General features: G+C 36.5%; 1 protein-coding gene across 1 annotated transcript in view; it reads right to left on the bottom strand.

The window, feature by feature from the left end:
* LOC100367237 (titin) overlaps positions 1 to 20,761 on the bottom strand; it is a 405,512-nt gene that overhangs the window by 322,057 nt on the left and 62,694 nt on the right. Inside the window, exons 56-63 of the mRNA XM_085495847.1 lie at positions 14,201 to 20,677; positions 12,913 to 13,335; positions 11,539 to 11,892; positions 6,805 to 7,263; positions 2,238 to 2,338; positions 1,132 to 1,257; positions 830 to 866; positions 344 to 646 (exon numbers count right to left, since the gene is read on the bottom strand). Of these exons, the coding sequence (XP_085351973.1) occupies positions 344 to 646; positions 830 to 866; positions 1,132 to 1,257; positions 2,238 to 2,338; positions 6,805 to 7,263; positions 11,539 to 11,892; positions 12,913 to 13,335; positions 14,201 to 20,677 (8,280 nt within the window). The remainder of the gene's footprint in view (positions 1 to 343; positions 647 to 829; positions 867 to 1,131; positions 1,258 to 2,237; positions 2,339 to 6,804; positions 7,264 to 11,538; positions 11,893 to 12,912; positions 13,336 to 14,200; positions 20,678 to 20,761) is intronic.

Genomic DNA, 20,761 nt, shown 5'->3' with positions numbered 1-20,761 from the left:
TTAATGAAAACAAAAAAAATCATTCACTTCTAAATTATACAAATTTCGATCAGTTTACTGTTATTAATCAAAAACATCTAACACTACTTTTCAATGGGATTCTTATCAGTAAGCTCATTATTTGTTGCTTTGTTGTTTTTTATTATTATTATTTGACATGTGTTATGCAGATTCAAAGATGGACAGGCAAGTCACATCTCAAGAATAGTTTTCAATGGCAACAAGTTTGATTTTACTGATAGATATATTAGCACATTAGTTTGCTTACATAACTAAACACTACAAAATCACAAACTACAAGCAGCGTAATGTAAGCAGGTAAAACTTGAACAAGAATGTTTACCAGTTGTTAGTTTGTCACCCATTCCAATGGTCATACCTTCTCCCTCGGGCAGTGCGGCCATACTCTCAGCAAGCTGGTCTTTCAAATGTTGCTCATACGTCTCAAGTGTTTCTAAATAGGAGCCGGGCACCCAACCTTCTTCTCCATTTGGACGGCGGACTAACCACCAATCACCATGGTTACGTTCAATCACAGTGAGTTCTTCACCTTCTCTTAACGACATTACTTCATCAGTCTCAGCGAGGTAGTTCCCAATAGCAACATAGGCTAGTGAAATTTCTTTCTTTTCTTCCTGCTCTTTTTCTGCAGATGAATTTAGAACAAGTTTAGAAACAAGATGTCAAATGAAAAATCAAGCTCTTTAGAAACCCTATAAATAACATAAAAACTTCTCACATTGCAAAAACATGCATATGTATGTACAACAGTGCAAATGCCATTATGAATGAGAGGATCAATACAAATAAAATAAACATTATAGCCTACCTTCAGTCACTTGTAATTCTTTCTCAAATACAACTTCCTATGATGTAAATGTATTTAAAAAAAGAAAATTAATAGAAATTATAGAAAAAAAAAAAAAAAGAGAACACAAAATACAGTGAGAAAAAAATTAACAAATGCTGTGTTTTCACAGACATACTGTCAACTCTTATACATAGTGCAAGGAAAAGTAAATGCATGCCATAATAACTCTTTCATAGCCACTGTGCATGTTCATCAAAAGGTGATACAATTTGGTGTGGAAGACATGGCAATGAAAGTGTTACTGTGCTGGATTCCATTACCTGTGTCTTTGGTTCAATCACAGTGGTTTTAATCGTCTTAACAATGGTCTCAACACCAGTAGGACTAGTGATGATCTCCACGATTTCTTCTTGAATTGTCTCTGGTTGTTTCATGTGTATAGTTTTCTAAACAATAATTTATTGATACTGATCATCCATGCTATACATGGTCAGGGCTAGTGGATCAGTTTTGAGCTAAACACACTTTAGTTGTGGTAGTTCGTGCAAGTGGTAGTGCATGCAAGTGTACACCATACATTCACATATGTGCACACATTATTCCATCTCTTCACTTTCACACAAATACAATACATGTTTAGAACAGAAACAACAAAGTATTTAGTGGTCTAGTTGTATTGACCGCTAGTCTAGTATGACCACTAGTCATACAGGTTGTTGCTATGCAAAAAACAGTTATTCAATTTGGCAGTCATCCCCAAAGTTAGCATGTAGTTTGTTAACAATTGTTAACTGTGATAGCATATCACAACACATATATCCACTAAAAGGCACATATTAAAAATAGTACAGCCTGTATATGAGTGTTTGCCCTTCTAACATTGGCATATGATCACTCGCACTCGAGCACAGTTGCCAAAATTTGGTCAGTCGTATATGAACCACAATCATGTATCTACATGCATTATTTGTAGCGAATTTCCAGCCTAATTAGTGATTAGCTCACAAAGTTGTAACAGCTCTAACTTGACTGTTAGTTATATTTGTGTTTAATAGAGCAACATTTAAATCTTTTTTAATCTCTACTATTTTGTTTGTTTTCATATGATTCAGTTTCCTGTTTGGAGACAATATCAAAAACATCAAAATAACTGCAGACACTACATGTTTCTGAAGTACGATGAACACTGTAAGAGTTACTAAGCTTTATATTAAAAAAAATCTTTGACAATACATTAGGTAGAACAGTGTCTCTCTGAAGGCAGGGTCTAGTGAAAACAAACTAGAACAAACTTCTGCGTACAAACCCCAAAAAGAGTCAATCATGGTAAGTAAGTATATTAAAATACACAACATTGATGACAAGTAAAATGTTTTTTTAAACCCATATATATGAATTAGATGTGAATGAGAACCATGATTCATACCTTTACAGTGTCAGGCTTTTCTTCAATGGTCATTTTAGTCACTGTAACTTCTTCTTTTGTAATGGTTTCTTTTTCAATGACTTCTTTATCCGAAGTAACTTCTACAGTGAAAAATGACAACAATTGTAAGCAGCTATTTTATAGATAAACTTTTTCTACACTTTACTCGTATGTCATTCCACAATAATGAGTAATCTTTTTCTGAATCTTTTCTGATAAATGAAAACCCAGACATTACTTTAATAATGCTTATCGATAAAGGAAACTATGATTATTTATAGTGCATTAGTTGTATATATGAATACACTGTACTGATATATACAAATAAAATGTGATTTTATGGATTTCTTGTTGGAATCAAAATTAGAAAACATCAGAATCAGCTAAACCTACAATATATTGTGTGAATAGAATACATGACAAATGAAATTTACAACTATTAATTATTACAATGGTGTGGTGTTCTCATGTCAACTGTTCCAAGATTCATAAACTAGCTTGGTCATATCTCAATGCATACTAAAATGTATTGTCAAACAGGTGAGTTGAGAGACACCAATATTAGTACAAAGGGGAAAACAAGAAAATGAATGATTAGGAGCACAGAAAATAATTCCATGCCAGGTATGCTGCATTAACAAAGTAGGGGAACATTAACAAACATAAATATTGACTTACATGCATTATATACTACAAGACAAAAGCACCGATATATGAAGAAGTGTATAAAATTCAGAGTGATGTGTGACCATGTCCATGTTAAATACATAACTTTGTGTGTAAAGCAGTATGCCATGGTAACATTCAATGACAGCCAATGCATTTCAGGCTGCATTATCAACATGTGATTATTATTACATGATATTTAATTTCACTACTGTGCATGACGCTGAGTAAATATGCCACCAAGAGGACAAAAAATACCGTATTTGATCTATTAGAAGTGCACATAAAGAACAGATTACATTTATTATATACTGGATGATTCAAATATAATTAATTTTTACCATAGACTTGTTTATGTGCGCTATCAATAGAGAAAATATGGTACGTAAATAAAGCATCATAGATTTGTCATCACATGCATGTATTACTATGACTTGGTTCATCTCTGATGGCGCAACTGTCATAACAGCGAATGGGAATGCCCAATGAAGCAATGATGCGGCTTACAATGATGATTTTACAGACAGGAGAGAGTAGATATAGCGGGGTACAAAGGACAGATGTATGATTGAAAGAAATCTAGTCTAGGATTGATTCCAAGTGACTCAAACCTTGTATGGTCAGTGTTGCTAATGTTGATGTCATTCCAGCAGGATTAGTTGCTCTGCACTCAAACTCTCCAGCATCTTCAGGAAATACTTCCTCCAATGTGACAGTACAAATGCCGTTGTCAAAAGTTGTGGAGAATTCTGGAAGCTCTAATAAATTTTCACCATCACGGAACCAAGTAATTTCAGGAGTTGGCATTCCTTCAACTTCACAAACCATCTTCAGTGGCTGACCATCTTCCACTGTGGTTGATTTTAATGGCCGAACAAAAGATGGTGGTAGCAATGTTACTTCTTTTTTATCTATATCTTTAACTTCTTCTGTGTCATCGCATACTCTCAATTTTAGTGTGACTTCTTCAGGCAGTTGTTCTGGTCCCTCAATATCAATATCAGCTGTTGAAATATCGGGTGATGGTATAACAAATTCAGAAGGTGGTGATATCTGTACTGGTCTGTCAATTTCCATGACTTCTGATGTTACAGGGGTGGTCAAAGTAATAACATCATCATGTGGTTTAACGACTTGCTCAAAAAGATCCACCACCACAGGAGATGCCTTTTCTTTATCATCAAGGTGCAATGTGATGTCATCAGGAACTTTGGAATCCCCTTCAATATCAATCTCAGTTGCAGAAACCTCATGTGATGGTATCTCAATTTCAGATGGTTGTGACATCTGTATTCTAGAAACATCGGTGACCATGGGTGTTGGTTTTTCCTTCTCACCAACTTGTAGGTGCAATGTGATGTCTTCTGGAAGTCTGGAATCATCTGCAATATCTATCTCAGTAGTGGAAACCTCATGTGATGGTATCTCAATTTCAGAAGGTTGTGATATCTGTATTCTTGAAACATCGGTGACCATGGGTGTTGGCTTTTCCTTCTCATCAACTTGTAGATGCAATGTGATGTCTTCCGGAAGTCTGGAATCATCTTCAATATCTATCTCCTTTGTTGAAACCTCATGTGATGGTATCTCAATTTCAGAAGGTTGTGACATCTGTATGCTTGAAACATCAGTGACCACAGGTGTTGGTTTTTCCTTCTCACCAACTTGTAGGTGCAATGTGATGTCTTCCGGAAGTCTGGAATCATCTTCAATATCTATCTCAGTAGTGGAAACCTCATGTGATGGTATCTCAATTTCAGAAGGTTGTGACATCTGTATTCTTGAAACATCGGTGACCACAGGTGTTGGTTTTTCCTTCTCACCAACTTCAAGGTGCAATGTGATATCTTCTGGAAGTCTGGAATCATCTTCAATATCTATCTCCTTTGTTGAAACCTCATGTGATGGTATCTCAATTTCAGAAGGTTGTGACATCTGTATTCTTGAAACATTGGTGACCACAGGTGTTGGTTTTCCCTTCTCACCAACTTGTAGGTGCAATGTGTTGTCTTCCGGAAGTCTGGAATCATCTTCAATATCTATCTCAGTTGTGGAAACCTCATGTGATGGTATCTCAATTTCAGAAGGTTGTGATATCTGTATTCTTGAAACATCGGTGACCACAGGTGTTGGTTTTTCCTTCTCACCAACTTGTAGGTGCAATGTGATGTCTTCCGGAAGTCTGGAATCATCTTCAATATCTATCTCCTTTGTTGAAACCTCATGTGATGGTATCTCAATTTCAGAAGGTTGTGACATCTGTATTCTTGAAACATCGGTGACCACAGGTGTTGGTTTTTCCTTCTCACCAACTTGTAGGTGCAATGTGATGTCTTCCGGAAGTCTGGAATCATCTTCAATATCTATCTCAGTTGTTGAAACCTCATGTGATGGTATCTCAATTTCAGAAGATTGTGATATTTGTATTCTCGAAACATCGGTGACCATGGGTGTTGGCTTTTCCTTCTCCCCAACTGTTAGGTGCAATGTGATATCTTTTGGAAGTCTGGAATCATCTTCAATATCTATCTCAGTTGTGGAAACCTCATGTGATGGTATCTCAATCTCAGAAGGTTGTGATATCTGAATCGGTATGCCCATTTCCATAACTTCTGTTATCATAGGGGTCGCCATAGTAATAATATCATCAACCTGTGGTTCAACAAATTCATCATAAATTTCCTCCACTATAGGTGTTGTCATTTTTGTGTCGAATTGAAGCTGCAATGATGGGTATTCAGTCACATCATCAATCTCCTCAATAACAGGGGTAACTACTTTTGGCTCTTCTGCAGATTGTTGAAGTAATGTATCATCAATTTGGAGCTTCAAAGTTACTTCTTCAGTAAGTCCAGGAGATTCATCAATATCTACTGTGGTCATCTCATGGGATGTCTTTTCCAGAGAAACTTCAAAACGTGCTTCAAATGGCTTTTTCACTTGAGATATGTCTGTTTCTTTAATATCTTCAGGCAATGTCACTTTTTGCTGTACTGCAAATGTAGGTTCATCCTTTGGTCGAGGAATATCTAAGTGAAACTCAACCTCTTCTGGCTGTTGTAGGACAGAGTCAACCAATACTTCTATTTGAGATGATTCTCGTTCATCTTCAGATGGTACACTTGGAACCACTGTCTTTTGCAGATTAAGCCCATCTATTGATACCTCACTAATAGGTCCATAGAGCTCATCTATGTTAAGCTGAATTTCAAACTCCTCAGGTAGTTGCGGTGATGACTCAATCTCCATTTCTGTACTAGATATTTCAGTCAGTGTTTCATCTGCAACACCTGGTTCTGATATTTCATACTCTATCATTCCCATATCGATACTATCCCGAGTAGCTTCATCTGATTCTGAACAGACTAATATCTCTTCTGGTAGCAAAGATGGTCTTTCTGGTTTCAAACCTGCAGATGATATCTCAGTGTCTGGTCGTGGCACTTCAATAGACATCCTGATATCACCAACATCAATTTCACGTGGAAGGCAAGGAGGCTGATCAAGCTCGAGTTCAGTAATTGACACTTCAGTAACAGAGTCATCAGGTTCTGTTGGAGTGTATGCTGTGTCAAAATCATCCAAGATATGGTCAAGTTCATCTAGGTCTAGATTAACCAAAACCAATAATAAAATAACATGCATGTGTTATCAGGACTCACTTCACACTGCATTTGCCACAGAAGTCTTCACAACAATGGACAATATTTTTGTAATAGAATCAGAATGTGATAATAAAAATATAATGCAATGAGTACTGAATTGCTCAGACTATTGTGGCAAAATGCTTTCACCAAAAAACTAAGAAAACATTATAAGGATTATTATTTGATAATGGTAAAAGTAAAAGGAATTGTCACTATAGAATTATTAGGAGCCACACAATATATGATTTGCTTACCTCTAACAACAAGATCACCTGTACAAGCAGCTTCACCAGCAGGATTGACAGCCTTACAAGTAATCTTACCCGCATCTTCTGGGAATACTTCAGGCAACTCTAGTGTACATGTACCATCATTCGCACGGCGAATCTTGTAGTCTGGTCCATGCTCAATAGGTTTGTTGTTCAGTAGCCATGTCACTTCAGGGAGAGGTTTGCCAGTTACAGTGCATTCAAAAGTAACTCTTTCACCATCCAGAACACTCTGGCTCTCAAAAACTTTGGTCACATTTGGTGGTTCATATTTATCCATATCTAATGTAAATTCAATGTCCTGTAGAGGTGTTTCGATTTGGAATTCTTGAGACACAGTCTCCGTCTTTTGTGGAACAACTTCACTTGTACTCGTCACTGTTGTTGTCACTTTCTCTGAAATTGTAGTTACTTCATGTATACTTTCTTCTGCACTTTCAAATTCTGAAAAAGAAATTGTATAATGTGAAGATGTCAGCTAACAAACACACTTTATAATTGTTCTGTAAGAAACTTGGAAAATAGAAACTTTATATGTGCAAAGTGCAAAAAGAATGATGTGTACAAAGATGATAAATTCAAACCCACAGCAATGAGTGAGATGGAATAAGATAAAGAAGCTTACAACCCAACACCAAAACGATTTACTGACCACATAAAAACTATTTATTAGGTGGGACAACCTTAACATTAGTAACCAATACTGAAGAGTTCCATATCAAACCTTTAAGGACAACTGTGATATCAGCCCCATATGTAGTTTTACCAACACAATTTGATGCTTCCACTTTGTAATGGCCGATATCTTTGTTTCCAAAATGCTTTATAATAAGTTTCCCAGTTCCATCTAATTTGTCCACAATGTATACATTGTCATCTGGTTGTAAGAATCGTCCATCTTTAAACCATGTGAGCATAGGGGTTGGCACACCATCAGCTTTACAGGTTAAGATTACAGTTGAGCCAAATACAGCTTCAAAATCGTCTGGCGTTTCAATAAACCTAGGTAAACTAGCTTCTATTGATTTTCTCATTTCTACACTACTCTGTGATTTTATTGATGATGTACGTAAACGTTTTGGAGAATCTATTAGGTCTAATTCAACAGCAATCCCCCGTGGATATTCAGCCCCAATACTACTTAGATCAGTATCATCTCCATTATCATCATGATCATGCAGTTCAAATGACAAAGTCATTTCAAATGGGTCAAGTTTTGATGAGTCTGATTCTGAGTTAATTTCATCTTTTGTTGTCTGCGTATAAAACTGAGTATCATGATTAGTTGTGGACTTGGTTATGTAAAATGGATGTTCTATTTCTTTGCTGTGAGGCTTGATGATGGCTTCCTGTAGCTCTGTTTCATCAGTGTCGTCTCTTACACGCTGAATAGTCATCACTTCTTCATCACTTTCAAATAGAATTTCTTCGATAACATGTGTCATATCACGCCGGGTGACAGTTTTACTTTCATAAATCTCAGTCTGAAAATCTAATTTTTCTGGATCCAGCTCATCAGTGACAGGTTGCACTTTGCCATCACTTGGAATGTATTCAGCTCCATCTGAGGTGGATGATGAACTTCGCTGACTTTCTGATTCTAACTCTAATGAAAAGCAACCATTCAATCAATCATAAAAAAAAAAAAACAATTCAAAGGAATTTAACCTGCATTTTCATAGTATTAATATATCATGTGTATTTTATGTCAACAGCAAGCCTCCAGTTTGGCTATAAATTACATATACCACAGTCTTCTGAGATAGCAAAGAAAGATAAATATGTTGCAATGGATGGGTAGAAAGTGAAGCAGAAATAACAATCAAAAGAATACATATATAGAGAATTATACGATGAATATTATAATCATTAATAGCTAAACTAATTACAAGGTAAGTAAGCCTGAACTTAACCTATTTTATTATTATTTCATGTAAATTTGTTCATATATATATTATATTTCTCCATAAGTGATTTCTTGTTTATCAAAATTAAGTTTATTTTTTGCACACATTTTAGTCCGCATTTGTTCATTTTTCCTCATAATTTGAAGATAAACTGTAGTACTTTCTCCAAAATGAATATTGCCTGGGCCCTTTTACATAAACCCCACTTATTTGAAAATATAAGAAAAGACAGACAGCAATATGCATGAAGGTGTATGTATGAAGGCATGAACTGTATTTTCTCTACTAGGAGTGCATCTCAAATAGAAACACATATAAATTAAACAGTTCATTTGTTGTATATTTGTATATTAAAACATCACTTGTTATGACCATAGGCACATCTCTGTCATTTATGTAAGCTTAATAGAGCATATTAAGCAGTATTAAAATAAACTGATACAATCTGTTATTCCAATAAATACTATTGGAAGTAGTTTCATATAAAACTCACTTATATTCCCTATTTTTGTTAGTTGGCGTTCTATTTAAATTTTTAGTAATAAATAAAAAGCATGCAAACCTTCAACTAGGAGTTCAGCAGTACATGTTGCCACGCCTGCAAGATTCACAGCTCTACAGGAGTATTCACCAGCATCATCAGTAAATACCTCTCGGATGCAAAAAGTACATTTTTCTCCTTGCTGTTGTAGCTTAAAATCATAACTATTTGTCACAATATCATCATTATGAAACCACTCTACCATTGGGCAGGGATGTCCCTTTACAATACATTCAAACATTGCAGATTCGCCTTCTTCTACCTTAATCACAGATATAGGTGGGCAAAATGTGGGCGGCTCCAAACGCTTCATTGGAATAGAAGCCTGTTTTGGCACAGGTGCATTTTCATCATATTTTGAAATCCTCTCCTTCTCTTCACCTTTAGGGTATTCAAAAATCACTTCAACTTCAGATGATGGCTTTTCCTTTCCAGCACTTTCAATTACAACAGTTGTTGATTGCAGAGGTCTGAGGTTATCATCATTACCATCATAACTGATATGTTCATCACGAATTATAGGTTCTATGAGTTCTGGTGAAACTGGATATGATTTCTTGACTGCAATGTTACTAATTTCTGACAAGCGTGGAACATCCTCTTTTGTTACATGATATTCTTGGGGAACCTTGCCCTTCTCTTCATCATCATAATTTATATGAATCTTGTTGGTAAATTCAGTTTCCCTCCCTGTACTTTTCTCAACCTTCTCTTGAGGAATTTCAATGAGTATATCAATTTTATCAGGGTGTCTTTCTTTCACTTTAGTTTGAATTGTTACAGTTGTGCTCTCTAATGGAATTGTATGATCATGAATGTCCCTGATTACATTATCATAATCAATCACATTTTTTCTAAAAGGATCTTCTGTAACTCTACTGGGTCGAGAATATTCTAATTCGAATTTTTGGTTTTCATCATCTGACAGTACAGGCACATCGGCAAGACTTATGCCGTCTGCCTTGCTAGCAGGACTACCACCATTATCATTATCATATTCAATGTGTACTTTTCGAAAGTTTGGTTCAACCTGATCTACTTCTATGATCTCTTCAGAGGTCAGGATCAGTCTAGGCAGTGAAATACTTGATTTAGTTTCATCATCAATAATGGGAGAATCACTGCACTCAAGTGATTCTTCATCTTTTGATGATGTGGTTTCATCTAATTCTGTAAGTGTATACAAATCATCAAAAACTATAAATTCAGGGCGTATAAGTGGTTCAACAACCTCTTCATTTATTGCACAGTTTATTTCCACTTCGTCATCATTCAGGGAATGAGCTACAGGAATATCAATAGCATCTAAATTGTCCATGGAAATTTCAAAAGTTTCATCAGTGAGCAGTTCACCAGGTTCATACTGAATGTGCATCTTTTGAATTCTCTCATCAATTGGTGATTCCTCTTCAAGATCATCAAGTGTAACTTGAGTATCAGTCACGTTTGGAGATCTGTGCATCATAACTTGAAACACCCTGTCTGTGCCCTCACGAGGGAGGTCACTTGCCTCTCTTCCCGGGGAATTTCTAAAATTTACACATCGTTCTATGCCATACAGTTCAGTGTTGGGCTCACTCTCTGTAACATGTACTTCAAAAGACTCGCAAGAATCTGACAATTTCAATCTTTCTACAGTTGTGACTGTTCTACTTTTCTTTACAAATGTTCTTTGTTCATACAAGGTATCTTCCCTGGTAATGGATGATGAATCATCAGCCTCATCCATTTGGTCTACATGCGCAAAAAACCATGCAAATAGTTAGTCATCATGCAATGAAATTCATGCAAAGCTAAATCAGATACAATACAATAATGCAAAGTTGTATTCCTGTGATTAATACAACAACGGATTATGCCAACAATGTAAATCAAATTATGGATGTATTTATTCCAAATATTAGCTTTATTTACATGCATGAGGACATTAATTCTAAAGTTAGTAAATGTTAGTTGTTGGTGTTCATTGGTCAAATAGACGTGAATCTCTTCTATACATCAAATCATTGAATATCATGACATGTGATTAATAGTATTAATTTTTTTAGTAAATTAAAATGTCTATAAACATATTACCAAAACAATAAGTATACAACTATGACTTGTTCATTTAAGAATATATTTTTTAATATTCAAGGTAATAATTATTAGTAGTATTATTAAAGAGATTAACAAAATTAAACAACCAGTAGAGAACCTCAGACGAGCTTCAACAAAACAATGTAATTAGTATAAATTAAGTCACATCAATATAAATTATGTACCACTTACCAAGTACAGTTAATGTTGCAGTGCATGTAGCTACACCAACTGGGTTGACAGCTTTGCAAGTATACTCCCCCGAATCATCAATGTACACATCACAAAGCTTAAGAGTTGCAATATTATCTTCAAAAGTCATCCTAAAATCAGTTGATTCTTTGATCTCCTCTCCATTCTGATACCAAGTTATGGTAATTTCAGGACTGCCATTGACAAGAGCAGTGAATGATATTGGTTCTCCCTCATCAGCATCTTGGCTGGTGATTGGAGTGATGAAGGTTGGAGGTTGCAGTATGTCCATGGCAACAGTAAATTCTTCTTTTTGAGTTGGTTCTTCAACTTCTGGCATTTCCACATCAAGTTCTGCAAAATTAAATAATCGCAAAATCATAAAATTGAATTTTAACTACAATATCTTGATGTGAAACACTGTAAAACATAAGTGGTTTCAGCAAGACTTTTGAATAATCATAATGATGTAGGGTGACATCACAGTATATGTAAGGGGGCTGATAAATACCTACCTCACTGTCAATTATGATGAGCACATGTAGAAAATAAACACATTCAAATTTACAGCTACATAAGATAACATACAAATTCTTACAAAACAATTACTGTGGAATACTTTATTTTCGCTGTAATTAATTTTCACTGAAAGGTCTTTTTGGGCGTTTCGTATGGAATATATTTTCACTGATTTTTGATGAGTTTAATGTGAAATATAGGAAAAAAAGTATATTCGCTGGATTTTATTTTCACGGAATCATCCTCTCAGCGAAAATAGCGAAAATTAATTCCAAGCGAAAATAAAGTACATTACAGTAAATAACATTGCCAGCATCATATCATACCATATTACCAAACATTATTACATTTGTAACTAGAACAATTTGTTTACTAATAATCACCATGCACTTCATATATTATTGTCATTCATGTAAACAATTGACAATCATTACATACCATGTTCATACAAGGGTTAATTACAGAGATTCACACTTTTTAATGACATGCAGCAATAATATAGTCTAGCAATCATATCAGCAAATTAGTCCACACATTACTGACCAAATGACTGAAACTGACAACCATCCATGCAATGTTAAAATACACACAATGCTCATCCCAATACCAAGTTAAAGTTCCCTATATGGATTATGGCATGTAATTTTAATTTACGCCATTATGTCTACTTTCATGCATGTACATTCTGCTAAAATCTACCAAATGCCATCAGATGCAACACATCTAGCATTTTGTCTGGACAGATGAAGATTAGTAGTTACTTCCGCATGCTTCTTTACTAAAGTCAGTTAATTGGCAACTGCTGGCAACTCTTCAACAGCTGACAGTACAGAACAGTAACATTCATATTCCAACCTTTCACAATAACTTCAGCGAAACTAGTAACTCTGCCAGCAGGATTTTGAGCTACACATTCATATTCTGCATCATCATCCAGTTGAACATTAGAGATGATCAGCATACATGTTCCATCCAATTCACAAATACTTGTGTATCTAGGACCAGTGACAAATTCACCCTCTCTCATCCAAGTTATTTCTGGACGGGGTGTTCCTTGTACTTGGCATTCAAGGGTGGCAACTTCTCCATGATATACTTCAACATCTCTAAGCTCACTAAGAAATATTGGAGCTTTTTGCTCAGCTTCCTTCACAGCCTCAATCATTATCTCACGAGTGAGTTTCTCTGCAGTTGTCTCCACATCCACAGTTTCAGTCACTGTAGTAGTAGTCGTCACTGTAGTTCGTTCTTCTGTTACAGTTTCTGGTTTTACAGTAACTGGAATAACAATGAGACTGATTAGCCACACAAACAGGCAGTTCTGTTTTGTTCAATAATTAATACAGGATCATGATAAAGAAACACAGTGTCTATAATAAACTAGAGTAAACTGCTTGATAGAACTTAACATGAGACACAAATTCAGGGCATGATAATTTGCTGATATAGGTTTGATTCGATTGTGGAAATTAGATCAGGCACAAATTATAAACCAAACACATTAACATGTAATTGATGGACTAATTCACCTATTACCCTGAATTGAATGTTGTTGTTTTTTGGTAAAAATAACAGAAAGACAAAATAAGAAAGACATCATGATACATGAAAATGATCACAGGAATGAACAAGCAAAATGCACAATACAAATATGCTAAACAACTAAGCTTGATGCAGGTGAATGCATTGCAACTGTGAAAACAATGAAGTGGTGCAACTGTTTGTTAACTCTTTGTAATACAGCATATAGTTGCCAAGCTACAGCAATAATAACAACACATTCCACTGTATAAAAATACTGGTTGCAAGATAGCAATATGCTTGAAGGCAAACAGTGTTGAGATGCATGTGTGTATGTGGGTTTTCAATATTGCACATAGACCAGACAAAAGACAAATTCACTTTAACATGCAATTTGCTTGCTATTCATGCATTATTAAGGTCAACATTCAGTATATTACATTCTTCACTGTCAATATGTTTGCAAGACCACTGTTTGATGCAGTTATGGTTGATGTGTACTTGACTGACCAAGTTACACAATACATGCATCACCATGCATATATCATGTCTTCCATTTTTTAACAAGGCACTATGCATAATTGATCAGCCACAAAATTATGCATAACAGTAGGTTTCCAACCTTCAACTCTGTCATGCTTCTCCATTGAGGGCACTGTTTCATCTTCCATTTTTTCCCACTGAATTTGTTCGTCAGCAGCTGGAACTTCAATACACTCCAACATGACATCCTGAATTAGCGCTCTGGTTTCATGTGTCTCAGGAACAATTTCATCTGTATCTTCCCAGGCTAATGATTCAGCTAGGTCTGGCAAAGACAGTTCATGAAAAACTTCTTTTTTATCAGCTTGCTTTTCCCATTGTATTGCTTCTTCAGAAATTCCAAGTTTTTCCCATGCGACAGATTCTTCTTTTTGTAAAGGTAAAGCAATGCATTTCTCAGAAATCAATTCCTCTGGTCGTCCTGGTTTTGTCTGAGATTCATCTTGAAAGCCAAGTTTTTCCCATGAAACAGCTTCTTCTTGTTGCAAAGCTACAACTGACATTTTTTCTGGCACTTTTTTCGCCAGTTTTTCCATTTTCACAATTGGTTTTTCAGACTCTTCCAGTTTCTCCCAAGAAACTGTTTCTTCTGCTGCAGGGATTGCTGAAGGAGATATTAATGTTTCACTGACAGCTTCCTCTTTCCCTGGTTTTAATGGCCTGCTTATTTCCTCAGTTTCTTCCCATGTCAATGATTCTGCTAGTTGAGGGAGAGATAGAGATTCTGATAGTATTTCTTCTGGTTTTTCAGGTTTTGATAAATCTTCTTTCTTCAAACCAAGATTTTCCCAAGGAACTGATTCTTCACTTTGAAGAGCTATGACTGTTATTTTATCAGGTGTACTTTCCTCAACTTTTTCTGTTGTTGGCACAGATTTTGTGTCATCTTGAAGTCTCTCCCAAAAAATGGGTTCCTCAGCGGTAGGTATTTCAGAAGGCTTAACAAGTGATTCTTCAACAGCCTGTTTCTTCTGTGGTTCATCAGATTTGGGTATATCTTTAGGTTCCTCCCATGCTAGAGATTCACACAATTGTGAAACTGTCAGTGCAGATGTAGTGGTCTCTTCAGCAGCAGCTGGTTTTTGAATTTCACTAATATCAATATCTAATTTATCCCACGCCACACCTTCTTCTTCAGTAGGTAACCTCAGAGACATCATAGCGGTTTCACCAATCGCATGAACATCTTCCAAAATTGGGCTGGGTACAGTTTCTGCCATAACAACTGATACCTTTGTCAGTGTTTCTTCTTTCTTTGGAATTTCAACAAGTTTCTCAACATATATTTCACAAAATGAAGAAACAGTCCCTAACTCATTTGTAGCTCGACATTCAAATTCTGCATCGTCATCATCGGTCAAAGGATTAATGAGCAACAAACATTTTCCGTCCATCTCACAAATGCTGGTGTATCTTGTTCCAGTTATTTGCTGTCCTTGTTTATACCACATAATGACTGGCCTTGGTGTTCCTTGAATGTTACATTCCAGAGTTACAGTTTGACCTTCAACAGCCTCGACATCTTTCAGTTCAGTTAAAACAATTGGTTTGATTGTTTCCACTTTCTCTGTATCATCATGTACTTGAAATACTATTTCAACATCTCTTAGTTCTACAATTTCCTTTGTTGCCACTGACACTTCAATATCCTTAACCTCTTCCCATGGAACAGCTTGTTCTTTCTGAGATACTTCTACTGGTATCATTACTGATGTTTTATCCAATTTCTCTGGTATCAAAGACGGCTTTTCAACATCTTCAAGTTTCTCCCATGACACATGCTCTTCAGAAGCAGGTATTTCAGTTGGCTTGATCTGAATTTCTTCAATAGCCTCCTTTGAGGCTGGGACAGGTTTAACAATTTCCTCTGTCTCTTCCCATGCTAGTGACTCTGTTAGCTGAGGGAGTGGAAGTGGTTCAGATGCAAGTTCTTCAGGTCGTTCTGGCTTTGTCAGAGATTCTTTTTGGAAGTCAAGTTTTTCCCATGATACAGCTTCTTCTTGTTGCAATGCTACAACTGACATTTTTTCTGACACTTTTTCTGCCAGTTTCTCTATTTTCACAATTGGTTTTTCAGACTCTTCCAGTTTCTCCCAAGAAACTGTTTCTTCTGCTGCAGGGATTGCTGAAGGAGCTATTAATGTTTCACTAACAGCTTCCTCTATCTCAGGTTTTATTGGCCTGGTTATTTCTCCAGTTTCTTCCCATGCCAATGACTCTGCTAGTTGAGGAAGAGAAAGAGACTCTGATGGTATTTCTTCCGATTTTTCAGGTTTTGCTAAATCTTCTTCCTTCAAACCAAGATTTTCCCAAGGAACTAATTGTTCACTTTGAAGAGCTATAACTGTTATTTTATCAGGTGTACTTTCCTCAACTTTTTCTGTTGTTGGCACAGATTTTGTGTCATCTTGAAGTCTCTCCCAAAAAATGGGTTCCTCAGCGGTAGGTATTTCAGAAGGCTTAACAAGTGATTCTTCAACAGCCTGTTTCTTCTGTGGTTCATCAGATTTGGGCATATCTTTAGGTTCCTCCCATGCTAGAGATTCACACAATTGTGAAACTGTCAGTGCCGATGTAGTAGTCTCTTCAGCAGCAGCTGGTTTTTGAATTTCACTCAGATCAATATCCAATTTATCCCACGCCACACCTTCTTCTTCAGTAGGTAACCTCAGAGACATCATAGCAGTTTCACCAATCGCATGAACATCTTCCAAAATTGGGCTGGGTACAGTTTCTGCCATGACAACTGATACCTTTGTCAGTGTTTCTTCTTTCTTTGGAATTTCAACAAGTTTCTCAACATATATTTCACAAAACGAAGAAACAGTCCCTAACTCATTTCTCGCTCGACATTCAAATTCCGCATCATCATCAGCAGTCAAAGGATGAATGAGCAACAAACATTTTCCGTCCATCTCACAAATACTGGTGTATCTTGTTCCAGTTATTTGCTGTCCTTGTTTATACCACATAATGACTGGCCTTGGTGTTCCTTGAATGTTACATTCCAGAGTTACAGTTTGACCTTCAACAGCCTCGACATCTTTCAGTTCAGTTAAAACATTTGGTTTGATTGTTTCCACTTTCTCTGTATCATCATGTACTTGAAATACTATTTCAACATCTCTTAGTTCTACAATTTCCTTTGTTGCCACTGACACTTCAATATCCTTAACCTCTTCCCATGGAACAGCTTGTTCTTTCTGAGATACTTCTACTGGTATCATTACTGATGTTTTATCCAATTTCTCTGGTATCAAAGACGGCTTTTCAACATCTTCAAGTTTCTCCCATGACACATGCTCTTCAGAAGCAGGTATTTCAGTTGGCTTGATCTGAATTTCTTCAATAGCCTCCTTTGAGGCTGGGACAGGTTTAACAATTTCCTCTGTCTCTTCCCATGCTAGTGACTCTGCTAGCTGTGGAATTGGAAGTGGTTCAGATGCAAGTTCTTCAGGTCGTTCTGGCTTTGTCATAGATTCTTTTTGGAAGTCAAGTTTTTCCCATGATACAGCTTCTTCTTGTTGCAATGCTACAACTGACATTTTTTCTGACACTTTTTCCGCCAGTTTCTCTATTTTCACAATTGGTTTTTCAGACTCTTCCAGTTTCTCCCAAGAAACTGTTTCTTCTGCTGCAGGGATTGCTGAAGGAGCTATTAATGTTTCACTAACAGCTTCCTCTCTCTCGGCTTTTATTGGCCTGGATATTTCTTCAGTTTCTTCCCATGTCAATGACTCTGCTAATTGAGGAAGAGAAAGAGACTCTGATGGCATTTCTTCAGATTTTTCAGGTTTTGCTAAATCTTCTTCCTTCAAGCCAAGATTTTCCCAAGGAACTGATTCTTCACTTTGAAGAGCTATGACTGTTATTTTATCAGGTGTACTTTCCTCAACTTTTTCTGTTGTTAGCACAGATTTGTTGTCATCTTGAAGTCTCTCCCAAAAAATGGGTTCCTCAGCGGCAGGTATTTCAGAAGGCTTAACAAGTGATTCTTCAACAGCCTGTTTCTTCTGTGGTTCACCAGATTTGGGCATATCTTCGGGTTCCTCCCAAGCTAGGGATTCACACAATTGTGAAACTGTTAATGCTGATGTAGAGGTCTCTTGTACATGCACATCCTTTGTTGCCATTGACACTTGAATATCCTTAACCTCTTCCCATGGGACAGCTTGCTCTTTCTGAGATACTTCTACTGGTATCATTACTGATGTTTTATCTAATTTCTCTAGTATCAAAGATGGCTTTTCAACATCTTCAAGTTTTTCCCATGACACATGCTCCTCAGTAGCCGGTATATCTGTCGGCTTGATCTGAATTTCTTCAATAGCCTTATTTGAGGCTGGGACAGATTTAACAATTTCCTCTGTCTCTTCCCATGCAAGTGACTCTGCTAGTTGTGGGATTGGAAGGGGTTCTGATGCAAGTTCTTCTGGTCGTTCTGGCTTTGTCAGAGATTCTTTTTGGAAGTCAAGTTTTTCCCATGATACAGCTTCTTCTTGTTGCACTGCTACAACTGACATTCTTTCTGGCACTTTTTCCGCCAGTTTCTCTGTTTTCACAATTGGTTTTTCAGACTCTTCAAGTTTCTCCCAAGAAACTGTTTCTTCTGCGGCAGGGATTGCTGAAGGAGCTATTAATGTTTCACTAACAGCTTCCTCTCTCACAGCTTTTATTGGCCTGGTTATTTCTTCAGTTTCTTCCCATGTCAATGACTCTGCTAACTGAGGAAGAGAAAGAGACTCTGATGGTATTTCTTCCAATTTTTCAGGTTTTGCTAAATCTTCTTCCTTCAAACCAAGATTTTCCCAAGGAACTGATTCTTCACTTTGAAGAGCTATGACTGTTATTTTATCAGGTGTACTTTCCTCAACTTTTTCTGTTGTTGGCACAGATTTTTTGTCATCTTGAAGTCTCTCCCAAAAAATGGGTTCCTCAGCAGCAGGTATTTCAGAAGGCTTAACAAGTGATTCTTCAACAGCCTGTTTCTTCTGTGGTTCATCCGATTTGGGCATATCTACAGGTTCCTCCCAAGCTAGGGATTCACACAATTGTGAAACTGTTAATGCTGATGTAGAGGTCTCTTCTGCAGCAGCAGGTTTTTGTACTTGCACATCAACAACTACATCCTCCCAAGGTGCTGCATCTTCTTCAGTTGGTATTTTAATCAACTGCACATATGGTTCATCAATACCTTCAACACCTTGAAACACTAGAGCTGTGTCTGACTCGGGCATAACCAGTGATACCTTTTTCTGTGTTGAGTCCTGTTTTGGTAACTCAACAAGTTTCTTGACATAAATTTCACAAAAAGAGGAAACTGTGCCAAATTTATTAGTAGCACGACATTCAAACTCTGCATCATCATCATCAGTCAAAGGATTGATGACTAGCATGCACTTTCCACTTAATTCACATATACTGATGTATCTTGTTCCTGTAATAATTTGTCCTTCTTTGTACCACATAACACTTGGTCTTGGTTGACCTTTAATTTCACATTCCAGTGTAACTATATCCCCTTCAACTGCCTCAACATCTGAAAGCTCACTTATAAATGTGAGCTTTTGTTCTTCCTCAGGCACTTTGATTATCATCTCAATATCTCTTTGTGTTTCTTCCTCAATAACCATTTGTGTACTTTCAGTTTGTACAGGGATAATCTCTAATAATTTGTCTTCAGCGATTTCTATTTTTTCAGTAAAAACCCTTTCTTGATCTTGCATTTCTACTGTCTTTACAGTAAAAACTTCACATGTGGTAGACACAGTTCCAAGTTCATTTTCCGCTCGACATTCAAATTTAGCATTGTCATCATCCGTGACATGAGATATTTCTAAGATACATTTACCATCAATATCAAAACTACTTGTATAATTCTCCCCAGTGACAGGTTTTCCTTCCTTCAACCATGTTACAGTTGGTCTAGGGGTTCCACTGACATAGCATACCAAAGATGCTTTTTTCCCAACACTAACATCAACTTCAGGCATATTAACTTTTATTTCTGGCTGGCAAGGTTTTGTTTCCATAGTCTTGGGCATGTCCAAATCAGCTGACGACATTGTAACTTTTGGTAATGCTTCAACAGCAGTTGTTTTAACTACCTCTTTTTCAGGTATTTCAATTTGTTTTTCAAGAAATAACTCACAGAATGAAGATACAGTTCCCAATTTGTTTGTTGCCCTACATTCAAATTCCGCAGCATCATCTTCAGTGACTGGGAAAATCTCAAGAGCAAAATGGTTGTTTAAATCACAAGTACTGGTGTATCTTTTGCCTGTGATTGGTTCCCCTTCTTTAAGCCAAACTACATTTGGCTGTGGAACACCATATATTTCACATTCTAATGTTACTCTTTCCCCTACTTTCATATCTATATCAGTCAATTCTGATTTAATTTCTGGCTTGCAAGGCTGTGCTTCGACAGTTACAGGCATTTGAATTTCAGCATCAGATACTGTTGTTTCGGTTAAGACCTCCTCTACCACGGTTTTAGTTACAGTTGTAGTTGTAATTGTTTCAATTTTGTCTTTTCTAACTTCATGTGTCGCAACTAAATTTAAAGTGAAAAGATGAATTTGAGCAAAAAATAAATACCAGAGAAAAAAAAATGAGAAAAAAACAGAAATGAAGATGA

The sequence above is a fragment of the Saccoglossus kowalevskii genome, chromosome 22 (genome assembly GCF_978046115.1).
Source record: "Saccoglossus kowalevskii chromosome 22, keSacKowa6.1, whole genome shotgun sequence".
NCBI classification, from domain to species: Eukaryota; Metazoa; Hemichordata; class Enteropneusta; family Harrimaniidae; genus Saccoglossus; species Saccoglossus kowalevskii.
The sequence above is the reverse complement of the archived record's forward strand: the minus strand, read 5'-3'. Positions and strand labels throughout refer to the sequence as shown.